Below are 24,428 nucleotides of genomic sequence, written 5' to 3' on the forward strand. Positions count from 1 at the left end.
CGTTTGGCATGCAATTCTAATTTCTAAATGCTTTTTGGTTTTGTCTAACCCGATAAGCACAAAAAAAGGAATTCTTTTCAAACGCATGTTCTCATATGGGGACGATGGGTTTATTTTATGGCGTAAAGCAATAAAATCACCACAGTTTATGTATAAAACACTTTATCGAGCAGAATGAAGTTTAATGTGTAGATAAGCCAAAATATAAAAACTCTGTGTTTTGCCAGGTCTCTCTTGGAAATGAGATTTTTAATCTCAATGAGATTTTTTTACCTGGATAAATAAAGGATTAATAAAAAAATAATAAAAAAAATACACTAAGGTGTATTACATCTTACAAGCATCAACAATAATTATTATATGTGATATCATTTACTTACAAACAGCAATTATGAGCTAGCAATTATAAGTTACTGTGCTATATTTTTTATTGTAATAATATTATAATAACCACACGATAATACAGTTAAAGGCATGTAGGGTCAGGCATGTAAGTATGAGCAATTTCTTTATAGCATCTCAGTGTAATTTTTATTGTCCAAAGGGAAGCATAGTTGAGGTCAAAATATGCGAACAGCTCACTCTGCGGTGGCAAGTTATGGACACATTTTTGTTCAAGGGCTCAGACAAAGACAAGGGACCTCGGTTTAAAATATAAGACTTTGACTAAATAATGAGTGTTTCTGTCAAATATAAATACACTGCATAAACTGGAAAAAAAGCATTACACTAAAAGAACCAGATCCCCACATCCCATATCATTTACAGTGTCAGGGGTGATGTGTGACAGAAGGCTAGCAGCAAGAGTGAAAGAGAAGGTTTGCAGGATGGTAGTGAGACCTGCTCTGATGTCGGGTTTACTGGAGGTGGGAGAACTGAAGACCATAAGATTCTCATCGAGAGTGACGAGGATGGAGAGGATTAGAAATGAATACATCAGAGGGACAGCTCAGGCTGAGAGTCGATATACTGGGCAAAAGATGATGAAGATTGAGCTGAGAGGCAGGAGGAAAAGAGGAAGACCTCAGAAAAAGGGTCATGGAAGTAGTGAAGGTGAACATGCAGAGGGCTGGTGTGACAGAGGAGGATGCTGGGGTAAGATGAAAGCAGATGATGCACTGTGGCGACCCCTAAAGGGAGCCGGAAGAAGAAGAAAACTGCGTCCTTCTGCAGACTGTTTGTCTGATGCAGAAGGACACATTCGTGCATAGCCTTGAACACCAGGAACTATGTCCTGCTCTCACTAGATAACACTAACACTGAACTGTGCCTAAACAGTCTGAAGCGGTAGAGGGCGCTGTGTAGCCTACCCAGTAAAAACGAGGAAGAAGAGGCGGAACCAACGTAAAACGAAGAAGGGGCACCAGGGTAAACCCATGGCTAAAGTTGACAGCGGAGCGAAACCACTACAAAATGCCATGAAAATGGCTAAAGTGGCAATACAGCTGGACGGAGGGAACAGACACAAGGTCAGTGAGCCCCGGGGGCCGACAGCACGGACACAGCAGCGGGAAGCGGACAGGAAGCGGCGGGTGGGGATGTAAACAGAGGGAGGGGGCGGAGGCTGTCAGTGGTTAGCCACATAACGTTAACCTGCTCGTTAATCTATACATGCAAAACTACCTTTAATTAATAATGATATTTATTCACTGCCATCCCGAGACTCACCTCAGTGTTTTGTCCTATGAAAGCGCCTTTTTGCTGCATTGTCATCAAGTTTATTGTACACGCATAACACCAGTGTTTACGATGCGTTATAATAAAGAATATTTGCGTCTAAAAACAGAGACAAACCTGGCAGTTTCACTCGTGTTATTCAAAACACGTCGAGCTAAAACATGCAGAGGAAACAAACACTCTTCTGTGGATTGTGGTTTCTTTTTCGTTTTCCCATCACACTGTGACCACCTGCGTGTGGCCCCCTGACCCGTCGAGTAGACCCTGAAGCTGGTCTGCACTCTGGTGTCTGCACCAAGATGTTTACAACAGATCTTTTAAGTCCTGTAAGCTCTTCGGTGGGACCTCCGTGGATCAGCCTTGTTTGTTCACATTCCACAGATGCTCCCATCTCAAGTCAACACTTTAAACTCGTTGTTTTGCTCCAAATCATTGCTGAACAGTTTCTGCTTTGTGACAGGGCGCATTATCCTGCTGAAAGAAGCTCCAGCCATCAGAGAGTCTGTAGGGCAGGGGAGTCCAACTCCAGGCCTCAAGGGTCAGTGTCCTGCAGGTTTTAGATCTCACCCTGGGTCAACACACCTGAATCAAATGATTAGTTCATTACCAGGCCTCTGGAAAACCTCAAGACATGTTGAGGAGGTCATTTAGCCATTTGAATCAGCTGTGTTGGATCAAGGACACCGGCCCTTGAGGCCTGGCATTCCCCATCCCTGGTCCACATGATCTGCAACCATGCTCATGTAGGCAGTACCTGTCAAAGTAACATCCATGTGGATGGCAGGATCCAAGGTTTCCTAGCAGAACAGGCCAGCTGTCACTCACGCATGCATCAGTGAGCCTTGGCCACCCATCACCCTGTCGCTGTTCCTTCCTTGGACCACTTTGATAGATACTGTCCCCCCGATCCCTGCAGACCAGGAACACCCCACAACAGCTTATTTGTTTTTACATTTTAAAAATCAGAGAGCTGCTCTGGGTCACAATTTGGCCCTTCACTCAAATCTTCACATTTGCCCATTTTTCCTGCTTCTAACGTCACCTTTAAGGACAAAATGTTCACTTGCTCTGTAATATATCCCACCCACTAACACGTTCTTTGATGAAGAGATGATTATTCACTTCACCTGTCGGTGTTTATAAAGTTGTGATTGATCAGCGTATATATTTTCCTCTATGGTGATGTTCTCAAACTCGGGTCCTTTACAGGAAGCCTGCGAGTTTGAGGGCTCTGCGCAGTATCTAATATGTTCCTTGGAGTCTGTTTGTGTGCATGTGATATATTTTTCTATTGGCAGAACAAAATAAATGCTGTTGTTTATAAGTTTTGATTGGTTGGGTTGAGGTGACCCCTGACCATAGCTGGCAGTGACCTAATCTGTAGGCACTGTCACCTGTCTGTCTCTGTCCTGGTGCACAGAAACAGTAGGTGTGAATTTAGACCCAGGGCATCCTTTGTACTAGTTAAAGTGCAACTAGGCTTCCTCTAAAAACAGATTATCCTCAGCACCACATGTAACCAGTCCAAAGCTGAACTGCTTTCCTGAGTTACAAAACTCTTTCTTTATCAAAGTTGGAGGGACTAAAAACTGCAACTAATGTGTTAATGCGATGCATGCCAGTGTGTGAGGTTATCAGCAGCCTGTGTACTTATAACAACTGATGGCCTGTTTGTGGTCTCTCTGCAGGAAGCTTACTGTGAATACCTCCGGACCATCAACTACATATCACATGCACTTTTGGAGGAAGCTGTTTCACAGAGTAAGAGCTGAAGGAAATGTGTGACTGATGATGAAGGAGCATAATGGTATAAGGTCTCTGCTCAGTTTACCTGTTAGTGTGCGAACAGTCCAGTGCTTGTTAAAGCAGACACTGAACACGGAACATGAACCAGTTTACAAGCAGAACTACCCTCCTGACCGTTTCCTCTGTTCCTTTAATACCTTACGAGAAGCAACCTCTGACAATATAGACGTACCGAAAGTTCCTGGAGCAGTGCTTCCTCGAGTGAGCCAGGCCCACAACTTCAGAGCAGGAAAAAGCATTGCTCACTTCCTGATCCAAAAATCAGTGCTGTTTGTTATTATCAAAGAGTCCCGCACTTCAGAACTCTTTAAAATGTTTGTATAGCAGTGGACTCATAAGGCGCACAACATGTAAAAGTGGCAGCTCATTCAGAGTATGAAATGTAACTGCATTAATGTTTCTTAAAGGTACTACATCTTTGAAGCTCAAAAATGGAACAAAAATGTTTCAGCATTTGTTATTCATGGATACATCCGAGCAGTTTCATCGCTGTGTCCAGATTTAATAGGGGACTATAGGGCTACAGCCCAAAAATGTACAACATGAAAATGGCCAATAATTGAATCTTTTATATGGAGTCTGTTGGTAAATCATATCCTGTGGCCGCCACAGTTACCAAAGCTCTACTCGGTTTAACATCTGTGGGTTTAAAGGTGATTGTTTTTACGAGGCAGATAGGCTCATCTGTTCATCATCTCAGGCTACGTCCACATGAAAACGGCGTTTTCGATCACTGAACACTGAGATTTTTAAAAACTCCTGCCAGGGTAGAGATTCTCAAAAAACTCTGTTTTTGTGTTTACATGTGGACGCAGAAAACTGAGATTTACTCACGCAAGCTCAAAGGTGTGCACCTTGTTTGACGTGACGCTGTGCGCCACGTTATTGTTTACATGAGATGAATTTCTACAATGAGACAAAAAACTGTTGCTGTTACTCTGTGTGCAGTTTTTACACGCTTACACATGCAGTTACTGTCCATCCATTCAGAAAGGCAGAGGCGTCGTCAGTTTTGAATAAATTAACAAAAAATGTAATTAAAATTTATGCATGCTGTATGCATTTAGTTCATTCCTAAGTTGTGAGTCTACACCAGCCGAAATCCTGTTTCTGGTTATTAACATTTGAAATGATGAAGGTACTTGAAAAGTAACACAAAATTAGCTGCCTTTCCAGAAAAACACAAAGCTTTTGTCCTGAAGGTTTGCATAAAACCCTGTTTACTCTTTCCCTCCCAGGCTTCTAGACTGGCCAACATTTCTGCACGGCTAGGATTTGGCACGTTCTTGACAACGTTTGACTGCGTTTTTGGCGTTTACATGTGGACGGAGATATTTTTCCAAACTGCACGTGTGGACGGGATTTTTAAAAAGAAAGAAAATGGAAAATCTCCGTTTTCAAAAACACCCGTGTACGTGTGGATGTAGCCTCAGTGTACCAGCAATCATGGCACCATGACCTGTTTGTGTGGCTGCTTTGATCAATCAAAAAGCAGTGTTATCTGCAAGCCATAAGGGTACCACCTGAATGTGAGCGTGTTGGACTCGATGGATTTGTGACCCGGACCAATCAAGGGTTGCTACTCAGTAATCCTCTTGTTCCAACACTGTTAATCATTCCGATCAAGGCTTGAACTAATCAACCATTTGTGAAATTCAATCAGCTTTCTCATGCCATGTGATGACCTGTGTATAGTAGAGAGATTAATCCCATCTCATGGCGTGATATGTGTCTTTCTGGCCTCAGTGGAAAAGGAGATGGTGTCAGTGGAAGTGGCTCGGATGTTGACCCTAGCTGAGCAGTGTCTGGAGCGAGCCAAGTCATTTGTAGGGAAGAGCACCGAGCCCCCCGACCTGTCAGCTTCTGCTTTCTCTTCGGGTTCACCTGGCCTACCAGAGCCCCATCAGACTGCGGTCGTCCCTGCCTCTCACACTGCAGACACTGGTGAGTACGTTCTCCTCCAATCAGAAGCATCTCTTCTATAAACACACTGGTCAGTCACTGCTAAGTTGGAGCCAGGAGTCACAAGTCAGATGTGACCTGCTGCACAGTGTTACGTCATCTCATTGTGTCTTTATCCTGAGCTCTTGGTCTCTGTTTGATTGCAGTCACAGTACCTGCGGGTGGTGCTCCTGTGGCCACAGACCATAAATCCTCGAGTCCCAGAGTGAGCGGTCGCAGCAGGCCGTTGTCAGACGAAGCCGAGGAGCCCTCACCTTTCCTGCCTCCCGAAGTCTTCCACAAACTACAAGCAGAAGCGTCGCAGGACACGAGCAAAAAGTAAAGACTGGTTTTCATCAAGGAGAGGAAATACTGCTCCAGTGATAGAAGCTGGACAAACAAAGAAGAACAGACTTAGTAGTTGCTCTGGATTCCTGTAAAAGCACAGTGTTTTCAAGTGAAACAGCAAACGTGTTGCATTCGATTTGTTATCTAAATTGACGCGCGCCGTGAGTCATGTATTGTTTGTTTATGCGTTTGTGCGCTGCAGGGAGCTGACACCCATCGAAGAAGCCTCACGTTTGAACCAGAAGCTGAAAGCTAATTACGAAGCTCGCCTGGCGAGACTCACACCTGGTCAAGCCTACCAGAAGACATCTTTGGTAAGTTTGGGAAATGAACTCGTCTCAGTCTGTTGTCACATACGCTACTTTGTTGTCCTTGTTTGAGCACAAGTTTATTTAAAAATGTAAAGATGTGACAACTTCTGTTAAAACGATTTCCAAAAATGTTACATTTTTTATTTTAGTGATATATAAAAATTTGTTTAACAGTATTTTTTGTTTGCACCTTTATTTTGCATGTGGAATATAACAGGTAGATGATTTTTCTTAGCCAGAGGACAAACTTCCTGAGGAAGAGTCGGTCCAAACATCCCACTGGTTTTTAGAGTTTCACCTGAAAGAAGGGATTCAATTATTGATATTATTCCTTCCAGTTTTGCAGCATGTGTATACATATTTGGTCCGATTTGCCTGGATATTCAATCACACTTAGTCTTTTTTTCCCCCTCTAAAGCCACGAGGCTGCCGTGATGTCATCTGACAGAGTTATCATAGACATAACTTAATGATAATGGTCGCGCTCTGATTGCTACTTTCTGTCTCCCGTACTCGCTGAAGTTTGTTGTTCCCTGTCACTAAATGACCACAGCACACTCAATTTGGATGTGTGTGGCACAAATGAAACAAAGGGGGGCTTTTTTTGGAAAAGGGTCTAAAAATTGGTAGGTAAAGTTTATTGAAAACATTTCAAATTTGGGCAACAGTAAAGTTTTAACTGAAGTGTGAGAGGGAGGCCAGAGCCCAGCCTGTGACGATATCTAAAAACATGTCAAATTGTGTTGTTGTTGGGTTTTTATTAAGCTCTGGTTGATGGCAGTGTCGCGATTATGTGAAGATACTGTTGATGCTGAGGAACATATACAGGTTTTACGCTTTCATGCAGACTTCTATATTTCACATATTGAAACCTTCAATCCCAGAACTTATACAAGGTGTTGTTAAAACAGGAGGCGATTCATAAATGTGCTTCAACTTTCAACTTCAACAAAGATAAAAATAAATAAAATTTTAATGACTTTTATATCAATCTTAATATAACTTTTTAAACTGTCAAACCTTCATTTTATGCTAGCATATTTACCCAGTCACTTCCTCATAGTAACAGTGAAGATTATATTTTGATAAAAGGGAAGACAAAGAAAGACAAACGGTTTTTATTCTAATTAGTTTCACTTTGTGGTTCTGAGTGTTTCCTCTCCTACTGAAAAGATGGCCTATGCTTGACGGACGGTGCAGGTGACATATTCAGTGCTCAGGATTGGTCCGTCTTTCCTGACATCTTCGTCACTGTCACCAGTATCAGGCTGGGTGTGTTTTAGATGGATTAGCTCTTGGTAAGTGCATTGCTCACAGTTGTCTATAGTGTGCATCAATGAGAGAAGAGCCAAAGTTTCCATAATGAACCAGAAGAAGGCAGGCCTGAGGAGGCAGTACAGGGCTCAGTGTAAATCTCAGAAATTCACCTTCATGTTGATGCTACTTCAATATATTCCCCCTTACTAAACTCCTCCACCTTAATGTAACGCCCTCATCAGCAATGGGCTCTTCAGCAGGGTGCTGCACCCTAACATACTGCAGAGATGTGAGGAGCATGCCAAAGAACAGGTCAGAGCTGATGGCAAGCAGCATTAGAGTGGTGCTTTTTAAGTATTTAACATTAACATATGAGCATGCTGTGAAAGTACATTCAAAGGTAATTTAAAGATAAGAACACACATATTCACATTTTACTTTTGTGTGTGATTTGATTTTGTTACCTGTAAATGAGGCAAAGAAAGAATTTATCAAAATAAAAGTTTAATGTTGCACAAAAATAGTGTTTATTTCGGTTATGCGAACTAAACGCAGCTAGCCGAGTCAAGTTTCATCGCAATGCCAGACTCACTCACCATCTCATTGTTTTCCCAGCATTACTCTTCACATTCATAATGCTCCATTACATCATGTATTTCATCAGCTCCAAACAAAAGCTCAGGCAGCAGCCAAAATGTAAATCCTTAAATGACGTGTATTAGTGTGTGTGGGAACGGTTGTGGGAAAACAGTGTTTATGTGATTGCTCTTTCTTTTTTGTCTCTGCTCAGCCTAAACAGAAATTTGACACACTTTTCCCCTGACTGTGGTCTCTCACCCTGTCAGTAAAATGTTTTTCTGCCTTTGCATTTGTAAATTAAACTTTCTTTGACTGCCTGGTAGACATTAGTCTCATACACTTTGAATCTTCTTTAAAAGGACCTGTTATTCTCATTTGTTTTGTCTAAAACTTAGATTTAGCTCATTTCTTTTTAAGGCTTTCTTCTGATTGGCTGCCCCTTGCAGACAGAAGTTTTCACCAGCTGGGGCTCGAATGTACACGCGTTTTTTTTTTTTTGTTTTTTTTTTTTTTTTTTTTTTCAAGTTGGATGTATTACTACCAATAGTTTTTACATTTTGGTGACCATTGAAATGAAAGTTAATGCTTCAAATAACTTGGTAAATAGAAATATGAATTACATAGGGGTGTAGATACTTAATCAAAGCCTCTCTGTGCTGCACCACCTGGTTTGTGGATACTGACATCTACAAGTGGTTTATATTAATCTAAGATCTAGGGACATTTATCATACAAATGCAAATAATGCAATTCTACTACAGAGATGTGGTAAACATTGATTAAGTGCTATTGTTTTAGAATAAAATATCCTCAGTTTCTTCTGTTATTCGCCTAATAGTTGTATTTAATATGTATTTAATGTCACAAACTTTGACCTCAGTTTAAGTACTGAATCATTTTCTGCGATGGTAATCAAAAATAATGGAAACTCTGGTGGATTAAAGCGCGCTACCTGTGCTTTTATTTTGTATTCTGGTCTTCCGGTTCGCGGTTCCGCTGCTGTTAAAGGTGAGTGTGACGGGCGGAGGGAGCAGGCTACCTGAGAGCGTTTTATTTTAGCCGGGTAACGTGTGAGCTACAAAGCAGAACTTTCTCTCGTCGTTTTTTATCATTTTAGTGGGAAACTCGCTACATTAAAAAATATATAATAAATAATGGTAAGCAAAATGCCGCCAAGTTTAGCTTACATCTGGTTAGCTCGCTATTTTCTTAATTGGCTCGGTTGTAGGCTAACACTTCTTTTTCTGTAGAGATCTTTTTTATTTTGAGCTGTAGGTTTTTAAAGTAACGTTAACTTGTCAATTAGGTGCGGAATATGTTTCGACAGTCTGCGGAGCCTCGTGTTTTCTGGAGGAAACTGAAGGCGTTTGTAAAGGTAAAGTCATAATGGCTAATTTTGTTAGCCAATTAACGCCACTGATACGTCCCCCCACAAGCTTTTAATGACACTAACGTGGCAAATAATTAGGGCATTGTGTTTTAAAATACACAGTATAATAATTAAGTCAATATAAATAAACTGAAAATGCTCTTTGGTTTATGGAAAAAGGTGAAGTATTTTCAAGGTTTGCACTTTAAATTGCACATCAGGGATTCCCAGTATATTTAACGTTTATTTACAGAATAGTATTAAAACTACGTGGGGCGTCTTAAATAGTTTTTAATGTAACTGCTATTGCAAAACATGTAAATCAGGAGATATCCTTTTAATACAGAACCACAACATGATATGTAGTAAAGAGCTGTCAACGAGTGACTAAGAGTTTTGTGGCTGCACACTTGGAGTGGAGGGAACTAGTTTGTGTTGGTATCACCAACAAATACTTTACTTTCATGTTGTGTGGAACTTGGATGATGCATCCTGTAGTTTTTTAAGTGGTGGTTGGCAGTGCCATTGACATTTCTGGTGTGGATTTTGTCCCCTGTTGGCCCATATGTGCCTCCACATTTCTGAGTCGATGCAGGAAAAACCTTTATTTTTCTAGTACTTAGAAATCTGAGTTTAAGGTATGTGTGAGTCGCGGTTGTGTGTTTTGTTTACAGAAAGATTCATCAATGGTTGCTATCATTTTTTTTTTCTCAAATAGAGGAAAGGCTGCATTAAGGCCCAGGGGAATATTTTGAACTTTGATTTATGTTAAGATTTTTTAGTAGAGTCCAAGATTAGATCTTATTTTATTGAACAGATGCATACAGTGAAGTAAAGTAATAAGTAAATAGCCTTCTCTCCATTTTCCCCATTCAGACACTCTCTCTCCAGCGGCAGATGATGGAGAACCTCATCATAGCCAAAGCCAGGCAGGATGCTGTATCCTTTGAATATGGTAAACAGTTGGATTTACTGCATGGGGCTTTAAGGTTTGTAGCAATCCAAATGCAAAAAACCAAAGATGTGTATTAATTTTGAGCAACAATCCCCGCCTTGATGCTTGCATTATGTTCAAATGCCAATGAAGTAGGTGGTGCATTGCTGGGAATTGGGCCAGGAGAAGAGAGAATGGTTAAAGCGGAAAAGGACATTTAACTTCGGATTTCTGATTTAGGAATGTTGATTTTTGCTTCTTTTTTTTACGTTCATCCTTTAGCTGAATAAGCTTTGCTTTTATTGTTGTTTGATGTATCCTAAATTTTATGCTCTGACTTAAGCGGTCCTTTTTGGATCGCCTTGTTTAAATTGCAGAGTTAGTTGTGGAAACAACACACTAAGAAAGAAATCACTCTTTGCAGAATCACCCACTCCACTGGCATAAACAGTACTTTTAGATTCCAGTCATGGTGTGGCTTCAGTGCTGTGGATAGTTTGGATCCACACTAACACTGCAAAACACCAAAATCACACAATAGCAAACTAACTTGCTGAGCCAAACTCTGTGTTGTGTAAGGTGATTTGAGTGTTTTTTGTCAGTGGAGGCTGGTGGAGTGTAGTGGCTTCACTTTCCCAGTGAAGTTCACTTTCCTCAGTCAGTGATGCTGACCCACAATCGTTGTTGTTGTTATTATTATTGTTGTTAGATATTAAATATGCTTTGACAAAGTTTATTGAAAGTTCTGAGTAACCAGCTGCTTTTAAATGACTTGTAAAGTTGACCTGTTGCTACAGCAGAAAATGCAAAGATGTGCATTTTACATTCAGACTAAAAACCAACAGATTTTTGATCCATATTACTCAAATGAGACTTCCCAGTGTGTTGGAAATCTCTCTGGTTAAACGGTCGTACAAATGTAAAACGTGGTGACACTGATAATGCAGCTCACCTGTGTTTCATCAGCTGATCTGTAGGTCGTACAGCTTTTTGTAAAGCTCTTTTACATTTGCTTGAAAAATGACTGAAGCTTTTAATCAGTTACTGATTGCTGATTAAGTTTATACTTGTAATACTAAATAGTTACAAGCTTCTTATCAAAGAAAAATCCATTGTGTTACGTTCTAAGTCTAGGCGTGTCTTGAATGCAACAAAACATTGGCCCACCACACTCCACCCAAAACAAGAACCCAAACAATAGTATCTTTTAAAATGCCAAGCAGCCATTTATTTGCTTCAGCAGTGAGCAGTGCCAAAAATAACAAACAAAACTCCCTAATGGTCCCTATGCTTTCCTACCCAAACAAAAGACAATTCCTTTACCCAACTCGCTACATGAAAAACAGGAGAAAACTTAATCAACAAAAATGGCTTCTCACGCCTACTAGGCTGCTGCAGTGAACAACATATACAAAATGGAAAAAATACTCAATTGCTACTTCACAAATCTATTTACAGCTATTTACAAAACTAAGATACCAACACCACAATGATCACGACCAATGACAAACTGAAACACAGGGCTTAAATACATAGAGGGAGCAATCAGGGAATGGACAACAGGAGGGAAACACAGCTGGGGCAAATCAGAACTGACGAGACAAGGAAGCGTAAACTGAACACACTGAGATAAGACAGACCTTCAAAGTAAAACAGGAAACGCATAACAGTCACGCCTAAAACAAAACACTGACAACATCGAATCGTAACAATTGGTTTGGACATTAGTGGCAACATGTGAATAGTTTGACTCTCTAAAGCTTTAATGAACTTTATAAGATTTCCCAGGATATACTCACGTCTTATCCACGCAATGGTTTGGAGATTTCCTTAATGTTGACATTAGCTACAGCGGAAGATGGAGGACAGAAGACTGAGGCTGCAGGAAGAGGCCAACAGGTACAGTGAGCTTTTCATTAACACAGTGAATTAAACTAAAGCATCTTTGTTTTGGTCACCTTAAATGTAAATGTATAAGAGCTGTGCACTCCTCTTTGTGCTCATGCCTGATGCAAGCTGGGACAGGAAGTTATATTTCTAGGGAGGTGTTATATGATGACCGATAGGTTTGCACTGTGAATTTCATACAGAAGTATAAAGTCCCTGCAATAAATCACAGATGTCAGGAAAACTGGACACACTTTTAAAAATTATTTTTTAAAAGTTCTGTAAATAACTTATTTTTTTAATGCACAGATTGAACTCTGTAGCTATAAATAGGTTTCCATAATATTTCTCATTTCTTTTCTTCACACCTGCATGTAATTAATTCCTCCTCCTATTTGCACATTTGGTTAACCAGACATGACAGTGATCTTGTATTAAGTATAACTTCTGTGCTGTTATTTATAGCATTTATTGACCAAATTACAGTGTTTATAAACTGTGTAAATAACCTACTGCATAATAAACCAGAGATTGCAGGTATCTTGCTGGGGTTTTGCAGTCAGGACAAAAACATAGTGGCTGTTGGAACCTCAACAAGGGGATCTGCTTCCAAAATTAGCGATCACTGGCAGGCATACAATTTCAGTAACCTCTCCTGTGTGTGCGTTCGTCATTCCAGGAGATTTGCAGCGTCTGGGGCAATGACTCCAGAGGAGCGAGAGCAGCGTATTCTCTACACCAATGTTCTGGAATATGAACAGGACCATGTAAGTTTAAGTGCTATTAAAAAGCGTTGGCAGGTGTAAATGAAGATTAGAAGACTTTGCATAGCAGCAAATAATTCAAGTACAGTAAACAAGATGGCAAACTCTGGACCTACCTATTTATTTCCTCTTCAGATCTCCAGTTTCCAGCAAAGTATCTTAGTTTGTTCCAAATCACACAGAGTTGCATGTTGTTGTTTTTCTACTGATGCAGTGTCGATGCACAGCAAGTTACAGGCAGCCCACGTTTCAGCAGTCCCCTCTGTTTTCTTTCACAAGTTCTCAAGTATTGAGTTTTATGTTGGTTAATTAATGACTAATCACTTAATAGAGCTTTATATATGTGTTTATGACGTGTTTGTTTTGGCCTCTTTAGGATTGGCCCAAACAGTGGAAAGCCAAAATGAAGAAGACTCCTGATGTCTCGTTAGTGTCAAATCTGGTCTCCTACCTGCTCAGGTAACTGACAACAAGGTGGAAAACTGTTTATTTTTCTTGTGTGGAGAAATACCTGTGCTATTTATTTGTGCTTTTTTTTTTTTTTTTACACAACAAGACACAGTCAAAGCATTCAAATGTTGTGACTGCTCAGGATTGTCCTTTCTGGGTTTTATTCAAGTATTGGGGTGTTTAAGTGGTGTTTTGTCAATCAGAAGGGTAGTTTGGCTCGAGTGTCTGGAGAATTGCAAAGAGACGAAACCAGGCAGTAAGCCGAAACTAAAGTAACGAATAGGGAAATATTCATAAAGGCAAAAAACTGTCTGCCACGACTTCAACAACACCAGAGAAATTGAGCTGAATTCAAGGTTTGATTTGACTTTCTCTTTGTCCTTTGGTTTGACATGTAGTTAATAAAAGTTTCACTTATTATTATCAAATTTACAGTAAAGTTAAACACAATAATAAATCATATACAGCACAGATTTTATAGAATATGCATAAACGGTTGTGTATTTGCTTCAGATGGTTTAACTGTGCTACAGAATTAGGCAGTCCTAATCCTGCATGTACTTGTTTCACTGAGAGTAGTTTGGACTTCTGGTAGAGGAGCTCATATGCGTGTACACACACAGCACCCCGCGATGACAAAGCAAACATGTTTGTCAGAGTTTAGAACGAATGCAGTCTGAAGAGAGCTGCATGCCTTTAATGAAGAAACGCTCAGCTCTAATCCATTTTAAGACAAGTGAAACACAATGTAGTGCAGAGTATTTACAGATGAATGATAATGAACCTTCTAAAAGATGTTCAGTCATTTAATGATCTTTAATGATTTCTGGAGCACAGTTTGTTATTAATCTGTGGACTTGGAAAGTTTTTAGATTGTGTTATCCCACAGCCGTTTCTGATTTTGCATCGTCGGTGGATTCTGTTATCGCTCTTAACTGTGTCCTCAGCCGGTCCGACCACCCAGTTGTGAAGCTGCTGAGGAAACATCAGTACCAAGTTTACAACCGGCTGTACCCCATCGTTAGTAAAGGTCTCCCTAAGAGTCCCGCCATGCCACTGAGACCACGTCACAGCATTCACAACCCACTTCATCCAGGTAAGGGGTTGGTTTGGAAGACAGTGGGTTCATATTTATGTTCTCTTGGCTTCTTTTTTTTGTGCAAACTAGTTTAAATTTTTGTTAATGAGGATTTGAGACAGAACACTGGATTCAGCTCTACTCTGTATGGGCAGCATTTAGAGGTTCTGGACTCGTGATGCTGTTAATTGGAGTGAACCAAGTTACGTTAATGGTGACGTGTTCTGAATCACACAGAGACTCCGAAGAGACCAGTCAGGACAGCATGTAGTACCCAAAGTGTAAAGAGCTTCAGCACAGACTCCTTGATTTCTCCCTCGCGCTCCCACAATATCATCCCTAAATATGAGGAGGAAGAGGCAGAGGAGCCCAGTGAGCAGGAGACAATGGACCGGGAGAACTCATTTGAAGATCTGGAGCAGTTTGTGACTCAGATGGATTGGGTTCCACCCCCCAGCAGCACAGACGACACTGCCTCGGATTCAGATTCGGTCTGCGATTTTTCTGTGCCGCTGGAGCAGGATGAGAGCCACGTCCAGGAGCTGGAGAAGAGAGCGCTTAAAGAAAACCTGAAAGCTGTCGTCAAGGACGTTCATATTGCAATCGGTGAGCACCGCTTGTTGTTTTGGAACAGCAAACTCTTCTCTTGTCATGACATTTGCATTCATTGATGGGAGTTAAATGATACGGCTGTGTTCTGTGTTTCAGATCAGCTTCTGTCTTTGTGTTTGCTGTCCTTTGAGTGCCTAAACACTGCCAGCTTTAAGGACCTGTGTCTCGCCAGCATTGAGGAAGCCTTCTTCACACCTCTGTGGAGTGCCCTAGTGGCTCTTTTCAGGTAGTGCACCTGTAATCCTCAGGTCTGTGCCAGAAGCACAAAGGTGCCGAAACACCAATAATCAAAGAGCTGTTTAGATAATAGAGATCTTATAATCCACTATGGCCAAATGTAACCAAATTCTTGAGAAATATAGTGCATAGAAACTGCTTTCCTATTAAATATTAAATTATACGTACTATTAAATAACTGCCTTACTGCTTCTAATAGATTATTCATCCAGATTTGAACACCCAAATTTAAGCTTGGCTTCCTGCAGGTCGTTAAAAGTCTGAGTTCCCATAAAACAGATATTTTTAAGGTTGTGAAGAAAGCCAATAAGATAAAACAAGTTAACATGTTTCTAACATTGTTGTCCCTTTATCACCCATATTTATTAAATTTAAGTTTTAGTGTGGGACGAAACACTAGGAGGCATTAATTAGTGTTGGTGACATCTTTAAATCCCCAACAAAATTCAAAGAGTCATTTATTGTCACGTAAAGGAAATGTGACAAATACTGTATAGTAATGACTTCACTGTTGATCAATCATACAAACTGCTACTTAGTGCAAATAATAATACACAACTTTAGCTTTTTACAGCCTTAATTAAACTCGCTAACTTACTGTTAGCAAAATGTTCTTCTGTCACCGAGTGTAGGGTGTGAGACGGTGCTCTTAGGAAAACACAGGTGCAGTGCATGTGTCGGTTCAGATCTAGAGGTAATTTGTGAAAACGTTGACCTGAATTTAAAAGGTTGCTGCAGAGTAGAGAAATGGATCAAAACAGGCTGCATGCAGAGAGAAATGAGTCTTAGACGTATGTTATGCTGTCTGCTTAAACTGGATGGAAAAGGCTGCTACAACTGTAGCTTTCAGACTGTGTAAAAACACTTAAAAAGTTCATTTAACCAGTGGGTCAAGGTCTCTGACCAGCATGGGGCAGTGCTGCTCTTATTTTTGCTCAGCTTCCCTCATCTGCTGTTCACTGGTTGGGTTCTCAACTTGTTTGTGTTGCAGATTTCGCTGTAGTTGACTGTGATGGTACTTCTAACATTATTGTGGTTTATATTTGATTCCCAGTTGTGTGCTGTGCCATTAATTTTACGCATTTCCTATACTCAACCTTTAGTTTAGCTGGATTCAAACAAATTCAGTGGTAGTTGGTGTCGTGGCACTGAAGTGAGCTGGGTGATTTAGATAATTAAGATAAATATAAAAAATATGTTTAAAATAAAATTTAAAAAAAGCTCTTGCAAGAAGCCAGAAAATTAGAGTTTAACGATTTTATGTTGGAAACAGCCTGAAAGAAATTTGAGATCCGATCTTCAGCAGTATCCCTGTGTCTGTCGGTCAGACCCGCCCTGCGCTGATGCATGATTTCAAAACACGAACGCTCAGCTGGAGACTTCATAAAGGTGACATCACCTGCATCACCATGGCTGTGTTCATCCTTTATATACAGTCCACTGTTACCACATGGAAGCAGTATCGTTTCTTGAATGATGGAGGAGAATTTTAAGTTTTATTGATACTAATAATTATGCATCAACTTGCCATACTTTTTACTTTATTGCAGAAATAAGAAGTGGAATAGCAAGAATTCTGCTCTGCAGTGTCTCGTGGTGATGTGCCCTAATTTTAGCTAGAAGCTAAAGTGGAACTATTTTTGAGTTTTATGTTAAGCAGGTATGAGGGTGTCAGACAATGATCCTGTGGAAGAGTGATGTGTTGTGCTCATGTTCTAAATATTAACAACCACGTCAAGAAATAAGAAAAGCTTCTTGGTTCTGGGGTTTTTATTCCACTTTAGGGTAAGAAAGAAAGCTTTAAAAAATTATTCCTCATTCTGCCATCGACTAGGAATAACCTGGAGTTTAAATATCCAAAATGTACCCCCTACACAACCACTACCAGGTTTTCATGTGACGCTTCCCAGACATGTATCATTCTTTGCTCCGTTTCCATCATTTAGTTATTTGTCCGTTTGTTGGATTTCGTTCTGGAGCCATTTGTCTTTGATTTCAGGAAGGTGTATGTAGAAAGGGAGGAGGCCTACGAGACCAGTGTGAAGCTGTACAGCGATGTTTCACCTAGAGATATCGGCATTCCCTTGAAACTGTTTCCCCAAAATACCAGTTCCCCACAAGGTTCCTACCCCTACGGGTCTGCTATCCAGGAGCTCAAACTTCTCATTCATGACCGATGTCCACAGAGGAAACTGGAATGCATTGGTGAGTCAGATTGTGTTGTTTTTATTCTCGTTTACACAAAGGCAGAGTTTTGGGATGGAAAGCTGCTCTTAAGAGAGGATTAATTCCAATTGAAAGAAGAAATGCACCCTTTTCTGGCAGAAAACCATGGCCTGAGGCTTGGTACTGCTCTGCCTCTAACCTCCTCACGCTAATTTTTATTTTAGTATTTGCAGGTTTTGAAAGGTACAAAAAACATTTAATTTTGTTTCGTTAGAAGGGTTTCATGTTTGTTCGAAACTCCTTGGTGACTGGTGACGTGTCCTTTTGAATTTTAAATTCAGTCTGTTTTTAATCATAATCATAAGACCTCACATTTATAGAAAACTAAGTGTTATTATTCATCAGCATTAAACTTTACTAAAAGCTCTCTGCATCTGTAGAGTGTGAGGGCAGCCAGCCGTTAGGTGCACGTCCTCAGAGTGAAGAAGGCATAAGTCAATTCTTCTTGTGAGCTTTAAAGATAAACAGTTCTTGGCCAGATGGTCTCTGATGTCACTCTAAACCAGCATTTATGTATTTGCACTAAACCCAGAAAAAAACATTTTGTTCAGTAAATGATTGAAATAATAATTTTGTACCTTAAACTTTGCTTTGAATCCATTTTTGTCAGTCTCACAGACCTTTTGACAGTCGGTCTGTTCTCACAGCAGCTGAAATCGAATGACTGTGCGGGCTGACTCATTATAAACAGAATATCAGCCTACTGCCTGCTCCTGTCACACAGTCTGCTTTAGGTCATTGCCCTGCTGTAGGGGGAAATAGCCTGCAAGGTCTATGGCATTGTTAGAAAATGGAGTGACAGCCTGTCTTGGTTACGATTCCTTTTCTGCCGGTCCCTCCACTGCAGCGCCCGAGGCGTTCACACCTGCTCCATGTAACATGTCAGATATTTCCGAGCACGTTCTTTCTCATCAGAACACCTCAAACTCCAAATAAGATTCATCTGTCTGTAACACTTTGTCCCAACGCATCTGTTTAATGTCCCAATGCGCTCTTTGTTTTTTTTCTTTCCTCTCAACTTTGCATCCAAACCTGTTTCTCTGGCTGCTATCTCTAATTACTGGGTCAATACTTCGATATCTTATATTATATTTGAAGCATTCAGTCTGTATTGCAGTGCTCCATGAGTTTTATCGTTTCTTGTGTTTTGTTCCAGTGAGGACGTTACGCCTGATCTGTGCCTGCGCCGAGGATTACAGGTGTCTTCATGAAGGGGACACGACTCCCAAAACAGCGGCCATGTGAGTAAATGATCAGCTCCAGTAATTATCTGGGCCTTTACTGTGGCACTGCACTGACCAGTCTTTCTTTTTCACTAACACACAAAAATGACAAATGTAACTGAGAAACAGTGCAACAGTTATACAACACAGTGGTGTATTGTTCTTTTAGTTGAATTGCTCTAAAGTACACCTCATTAAACTTAAATGAAAGCCCTTTCCTCATTGCATATTCCTCCTAATAGGAAGGGAAAGACTCTTCCGAGATCCGCTCATAAGTACCCAAACATCATTTAAGGGGTCCCTGCCTTGGTAGCTGCCCTGTCAGCTCTCATCACTGCTCATTTAGGTCTGGCACAGCAGGCGCTGTCTTGGGTCTGTTACCCTCCTGTAGAGCGCCTCTTCCTGACCAGGCCCAAAAGTGGGTCGTCCTGGCTGAGCCTGGAACAACACCATGGTCCAGTGAGGAGGTTTGGGGAATAAATGAAAAGGGATGGAGTTTTGTGGACTGAACAGTGATACCCAGAGACAAATGCTCAGTAGGTTGTAGCATGCATAGGGTTCAGCAAATTAAACGCGTTCTTTGTTGACAGAGTTGGACCAAAACTTTGTAAAATAAATGGCAGCAGAGCTCTGCATATTTCTCATTGTGGCTTCGTATTATCGCTGAACTGTATCCGCTAGAGAACGCGTTAAAATCAGCATGAGTTTGGGCTTCATCTGTAATTTGGGCTGACAGTATTTTGGCATTATTATTTATGCAAACAGAGACTGAGACTTCTAGTGACCGCAAGTAAACAAACAGACGCTGGATTTCCTTTACTGAATGGGTGGGGATCATAGTCCTAGAATAAGAGCATTTATGAGGCTGTTAAAAGGACCACACTTAAGTTAAGGTTAGACGTTTTATAATAGGACTCGTAACAGTCGACTCAAAACCTAGGGGGGATATGTCAGCAGCTTTTAAATGGGTTTTATGTGTGATTAATGCTTGTAAAAATCCTGTTTGCTCCAAGAGTCAAGGGGGAAAAAACATCTTCCTCCTTCAGAAAGCTCTTGGATACGTTTTCTTCTTTGTACACTCCAGTTGTTGTTGTTGTTGAGTGGCTGAGGCAGTGTCTCCTGCTCCATATCTGTCTCTTTGCATCGGAGCGCTTGTGAAGTGATGAGACATGGCAGTGGAAGAGTTGATTGGGCGCAGCACTTCGCAAAGCTTTTGATCCAGAAAAGTTGTGACGTTGAGGGATTTTGATGTGTACCCTCACGACGCTAAAAGAAACAACTGGGCAACAAATGTCTCTCCAAGAAATGCAAACCTAATCACGCTGCACTTGTTATGTGGAAACACGAATCACGCTGTGTCCTGCCACAGCAGACATTTCAATCGGTGACTATTTTAGATTTCACAGAGCTTTGTTACCATCTTGTAGTAAAGATGAAATCTCCAGGTTGGACTGGACTTTGCCCCAGACTGCCAGCGCTGGCATGTTTTTCTTTGCTGATTGCAGCTCAGTGCAGGGCCATATGTGACTGCTTTTCTTAGTCCCTTTTAAATACAGGTTGCCTTTGTGGATGTCACTGTGACTCACAGAGTGGGTGTTTTTAATCCAAGGCCTGACTCAGATTGGAAAGTCGTTTTTTAAAAATCTAATCAAGATGTTTCACAGACAGAGTGTGTGTGTGTATGTGTTAATATTTATGTTTATATTGCATATTTATCTCTCCTTGTGTATATCGAGTACACCAGTGCAACAACACTGAAGCGCACTATTTATTGTTCGCTGCGTGTTTCCGTATGGATTGATCTGCTGCAGCGTTTCGGTGCCTGACTGGTCCCCCAGCTTTGTCTTCCAAAGATGCATCTGGTCAGGATTTGTGTGCTTTGGCTTTAGCTGGTGTTTTGTTGTTCAGTATATAGACAATTTGTTTAAGAAAAATACAGCGACAAAATGTAATTTAAACTTCACATCACGGCGCTTCCTGCTTTACCTTAAAAATTAAGATTTTTATATCATAGCCATTTTGTCCTATTTCACCCAGACTCGCACTGGGATTAGGGTTGGGACTGTTTCCCATTTCCAGTGTGATAAAGGCGAAGGTGTGCTATACCAACAGAGTCTCGCTCACATATAATAAAGGATCTAGCCTAACAGTTTAAGTGCTAGTACCTCGCAACATTTTCCAGGCTCTTCTCTACTTTTGGTCCACAGTTACCTGAAGTGATTCAGTCTGATTTTACTGTGTATTTGTAAAATTGCTCACCTGCCTCTCTGATTTTTCACCATACCCACCCCTTGCACACAGTGGAATCTCTCACCAGTAAATCTCGGATAAACCAGTGTCTCTGCAAGTGAGGAGGCCCGTTAAGTTCTACTTTAAAATCAAAGCAGACAGAAACATCCTCATTCTGTTCTTCTTGCTTTAGTTTTGAGATGCTGATGATGGACTAATGTAGCTGCTACCCACACATGGATTAATTTCAAATGGCGCCGTGTGCGCATTTTGGCTCACGTCTGCTTCACTTGTATTACCAGACACGACCTGAAATGTTAGTGTGGCAGATATATTTAAAAAATGATTCTGGCTGTGATTCAGGATGATCGTTAACAGGCTGTTGGAGATCCCTCCGAATGTTGTTGGTCTTTTCATTGATCATTGACCCAACAACACTAGTTCAATTAAATATTCCCTCAGAATTTAGACGGGTTTCCTTTGGGGTATTTTTTGCTTTCACTGTAAAATAAATTCTTTGTATAACCAAATTAGAATTATTTTTCCTGGCCTTTACCCTTACTCTTTAGAATCTAGTTTTAGTTGGTGGTTTGTTGTTTTTTTTTTTTTTTTTTTTTTTGTACTAGTTGTCGTCTTTTTATTCTGTGAAAAGCCATCTAGTCCTTTTTTTTCCTTCCTCTTCTATTGTGATCCTCTGTATTCCCTCTACATCCATTTAATCGGGAAATTTTCTATCTTTCTGCTTCTGCCGTTTGCATTTTTAAACTTGTTGTCCACTAAAGAGCCCTGCAAAGCCATAATGTGGCCTAATCTTCCCTGAGAGATCAGTACTTGTGCATGTGGCTGGACTGCATTGTATCCTTGGAATGCAGAGACACCAGTTTTCGTGTGAGCGATCGATGTGTATGTTTACAGTAGTGAACTCTGAAGATTAGAGTTCAGGGCTTGCGATTGTGTGAGTATGTGAGGTCCAGCTCCCAGCGGTTACATGAGCTCGTCCACACCTTCCAGAACCCGCAGGAGGAGAGTATCCAGTTGCATGTGCACCGGGTCAGTGGAGGGCCAGCAACCTGCCTTCTCACGCAAACTAGCAAACGAGCAGTTAGCCCTGCGTGTGAGTCCTGATAAACAAATGGTCACTGTCTGCACACAGGGAAAATGCTATCAAGCTGTCATCATCTCCCAGGCTGCAATTTGTCCTCCCAACAGATCTCAGAAAGGGAGCAAAGAGGGAAGGAGGGGGGAGGAAAAAAAAGCTTTATCATTTCCATCCCCGAACAGGCATCCCGTTAAGAGCTACGTTTGATTTAGTTTCCTTTCAGTCCCCTGGAGAGTGCATGCAGTCATACTCTGTGAATGTCACTCTTTTTTTTTTCCCTTCATCTTTATTTATTTGCTTTTGTTTTTCCCTCTTACTTGAACTTACCGCCTCCTTCCTTCCTTTCCTCTGACAGCGGTGCAGACGACCTGTTACCCATCCTGTCCTACGTGGCTCTGCGGTGTCAGTGTCCTCAGCTGGTGTCTGAATGTGCTGCTTTGGAGGAGTTCATTCATGAAGGGTGAGTCATCCGCATGGAAAGTGATGATGTCCCTGGGAGCAGATAAACATACAGTTTGGTGCATAAATACATAAAATAACAGTAAAACGTGAGTATTTCGTTAACATGCTGCCGCTCAGTAAAATCTTATTTATTCCCAAGTTTAAAATTAAGAAACTTTTTGTCTGAAAGGCTGTAATGAGACCTTCCTCAGCTGTCTTAGTTGCCTCTTATAGCCTGTGGAGTGATTCTATATGAAGGACAAAACTAAAGCTTTGCTTTGCGTCACGCTTCCATCCAGCAGTGAGCAACAATGGCTAAAGGTAAATCAGAGTCAGCCAATCACTGACGACAACCAGCACACCACCGCAAAAGGACAAGAAAACACTGTGGCTTCAGGTGGTGCCAGTGACAAACAAACAGGGGCTGATAGTTGGCTGTAGCGTTTCAGGCCCTCGGGTGAAGACTGCAGTCGGCATCAGCTGTATATTCTTTATGTGGAGGGAGAGTTTGGATTTTGGAATCAAATCTAAACCAAATTTCTTTCTTCTAGCTAATGATACTGAAGACTAGCTAGCCTGCTAGTTCATTCAGACTCATCTGAGAAGTTGCTGATGGTTATTTTAAACTGGGCAGCTAACGTTGGCCCTGTTTGTGCAGAGTAGCTAAATTAGAGCTAGCTGGCTAAAAATATCCTTACTTGAAAAAACATTGTTATCGAAGTCACAAATATTTCATCAAATAAAACTGAATTCAGAATTATGTTGATTAGAATCTGACTGCTCGACGTCTGCTGGAGACACAAACGTGACAATAAATAGCAAACACACTGACCATGAGAAATGATGCTGACACTGGGTCTTCTGTGCAGATCTAAATAAACACAAAGCAACAGCAGTGCTTCCAGTTTTCATCTTTGTCAGGGTTAAAAATCCAAATCAAATGTTTTTCAGGCTGAAGTTTTGTTCTTTTCTGATGATGATCGGTGCAGAGCACGCTCATGTCACCAGAAGCAGCCAAGTGCTGTTCGGCTTGAGCCATACGTCTTTGGCAGAGTAGCATGTGAGTTTACACACCACACCCAAAAGGTCTCGTCATATCTCCAAAAAGAGTGGATTGTAAAAGCCGGTTGGTTAGACTGGCATTGGCTGAGGAATGTCAGGATATTTGGGATTTGGGTTTCTTCTCTATAAAAGTGCAAATAAAGTCCTTGCTTGAGTTTAGATCATTCATGTTAGAGGAGAGACTCCCGTTCTCACAGAAATGCGTTTAAGTAAAAGCTGCATGAAAAGTATAGAAAGATGGGTTTTTAAAAAAATAACTGACCTCGAATCACAACGTACACTTAACTCAAATCAGAGCAGTAAAAAGAAGTTTGACTTTAAACTCAGCCACAAATGTCTCTGATATTTTCATCTGAGGGGAAAAAAGTTGACTGTAAATTCATTAATTAAGGAGTTAACTTAGTTTTTAGTCTGCAGTGTGAAGGATTAAACGCTGTGTTCACTGATAACATGAAAGTGCAACTGTTTGTGCGCCGCTACCCTGATCAGTTTGTCTATGATTGTGACTTGGATAAAGATCGGAGAGCATTTTATGAGTAATTGATGCAGAAATCCCGCTAACTGTAGTGGCTTCACAAAATGTTTCTTCTCCTTTTTTCCTTCAAATGCACGTTTTGTTCAGAATTTCCAGATAACAGCTGAGCGATAAGCATCTTATCGCTTTCCTCTTTCTGTCCCCTCTCGTGTCTCGATCCTCTTAGCCCCGGACTCAGAGTTGAGTCCTGGCCTCGTCTGCATCTCGTCTGCTGTCTCTAAAAACCTCCTTGGTTATGACTTGATCTTTTCATATAGCATCCATGACTTTCTTTTGCTCAGCCTGCTCACCGTGTAATGTATTCATAACTCCAAAAGTGGAGAAAAATTGTTAGTGTAAAACTATAAAACCTTTTACTATCAT

The 24,428-nt window shown here is 40.9% G+C and overlaps 1 protein-coding gene across 1 annotated transcript in view; it reads left to right on the forward strand.

The window, feature by feature from the left end:
• The first annotated feature begins 1,310 nt into the window (after positions 1-1,310).
• Positions 1,311-24,428, forward strand: part of vps9d1 (VPS9 domain containing 1) — a 28,481-nt gene continuing 5,363 nt past the window's right edge. The window contains exons 1-15 of the mRNA XM_040007654.1: positions 1,311-1,469; positions 3,366-3,438; positions 5,230-5,427; positions 5,592-5,763; positions 5,975-6,086; positions 10,165-10,227; positions 12,069-12,121; positions 12,789-12,876; positions 13,250-13,332; positions 14,271-14,419; positions 14,639-15,007; positions 15,110-15,239; positions 17,250-17,455; positions 18,633-18,717; positions 22,383-22,487. Coding sequence (XP_039863588.1) covers positions 1,377-1,469; positions 3,366-3,438; positions 5,230-5,427; positions 5,592-5,763; positions 5,975-6,086; positions 10,165-10,227; positions 12,069-12,121; positions 12,789-12,876; positions 13,250-13,332; positions 14,271-14,419; positions 14,639-15,007; positions 15,110-15,239; positions 17,250-17,455; positions 18,633-18,717; positions 22,383-22,487 — 1,979 coding nt within the window. The 5' untranslated portion in view covers positions 1,311-1,376. The remainder of the gene's footprint in view (positions 1,470-3,365; positions 3,439-5,229; positions 5,428-5,591; positions 5,764-5,974; positions 6,087-10,164; positions 10,228-12,068; positions 12,122-12,788; positions 12,877-13,249; positions 13,333-14,270; positions 14,420-14,638; positions 15,008-15,109; positions 15,240-17,249; positions 17,456-18,632; positions 18,718-22,382; positions 22,488-24,428) is intronic.

This window comes from Simochromis diagramma, unplaced genomic scaffold, assembly GCF_900408965.1.
Source record: "Simochromis diagramma unplaced genomic scaffold, fSimDia1.1 OVJJ01000545.1, whole genome shotgun sequence".
In the NCBI taxonomy this organism is placed as follows: Eukaryota; Metazoa; Chordata; class Actinopteri; order Cichliformes; family Cichlidae; genus Simochromis; species Simochromis diagramma.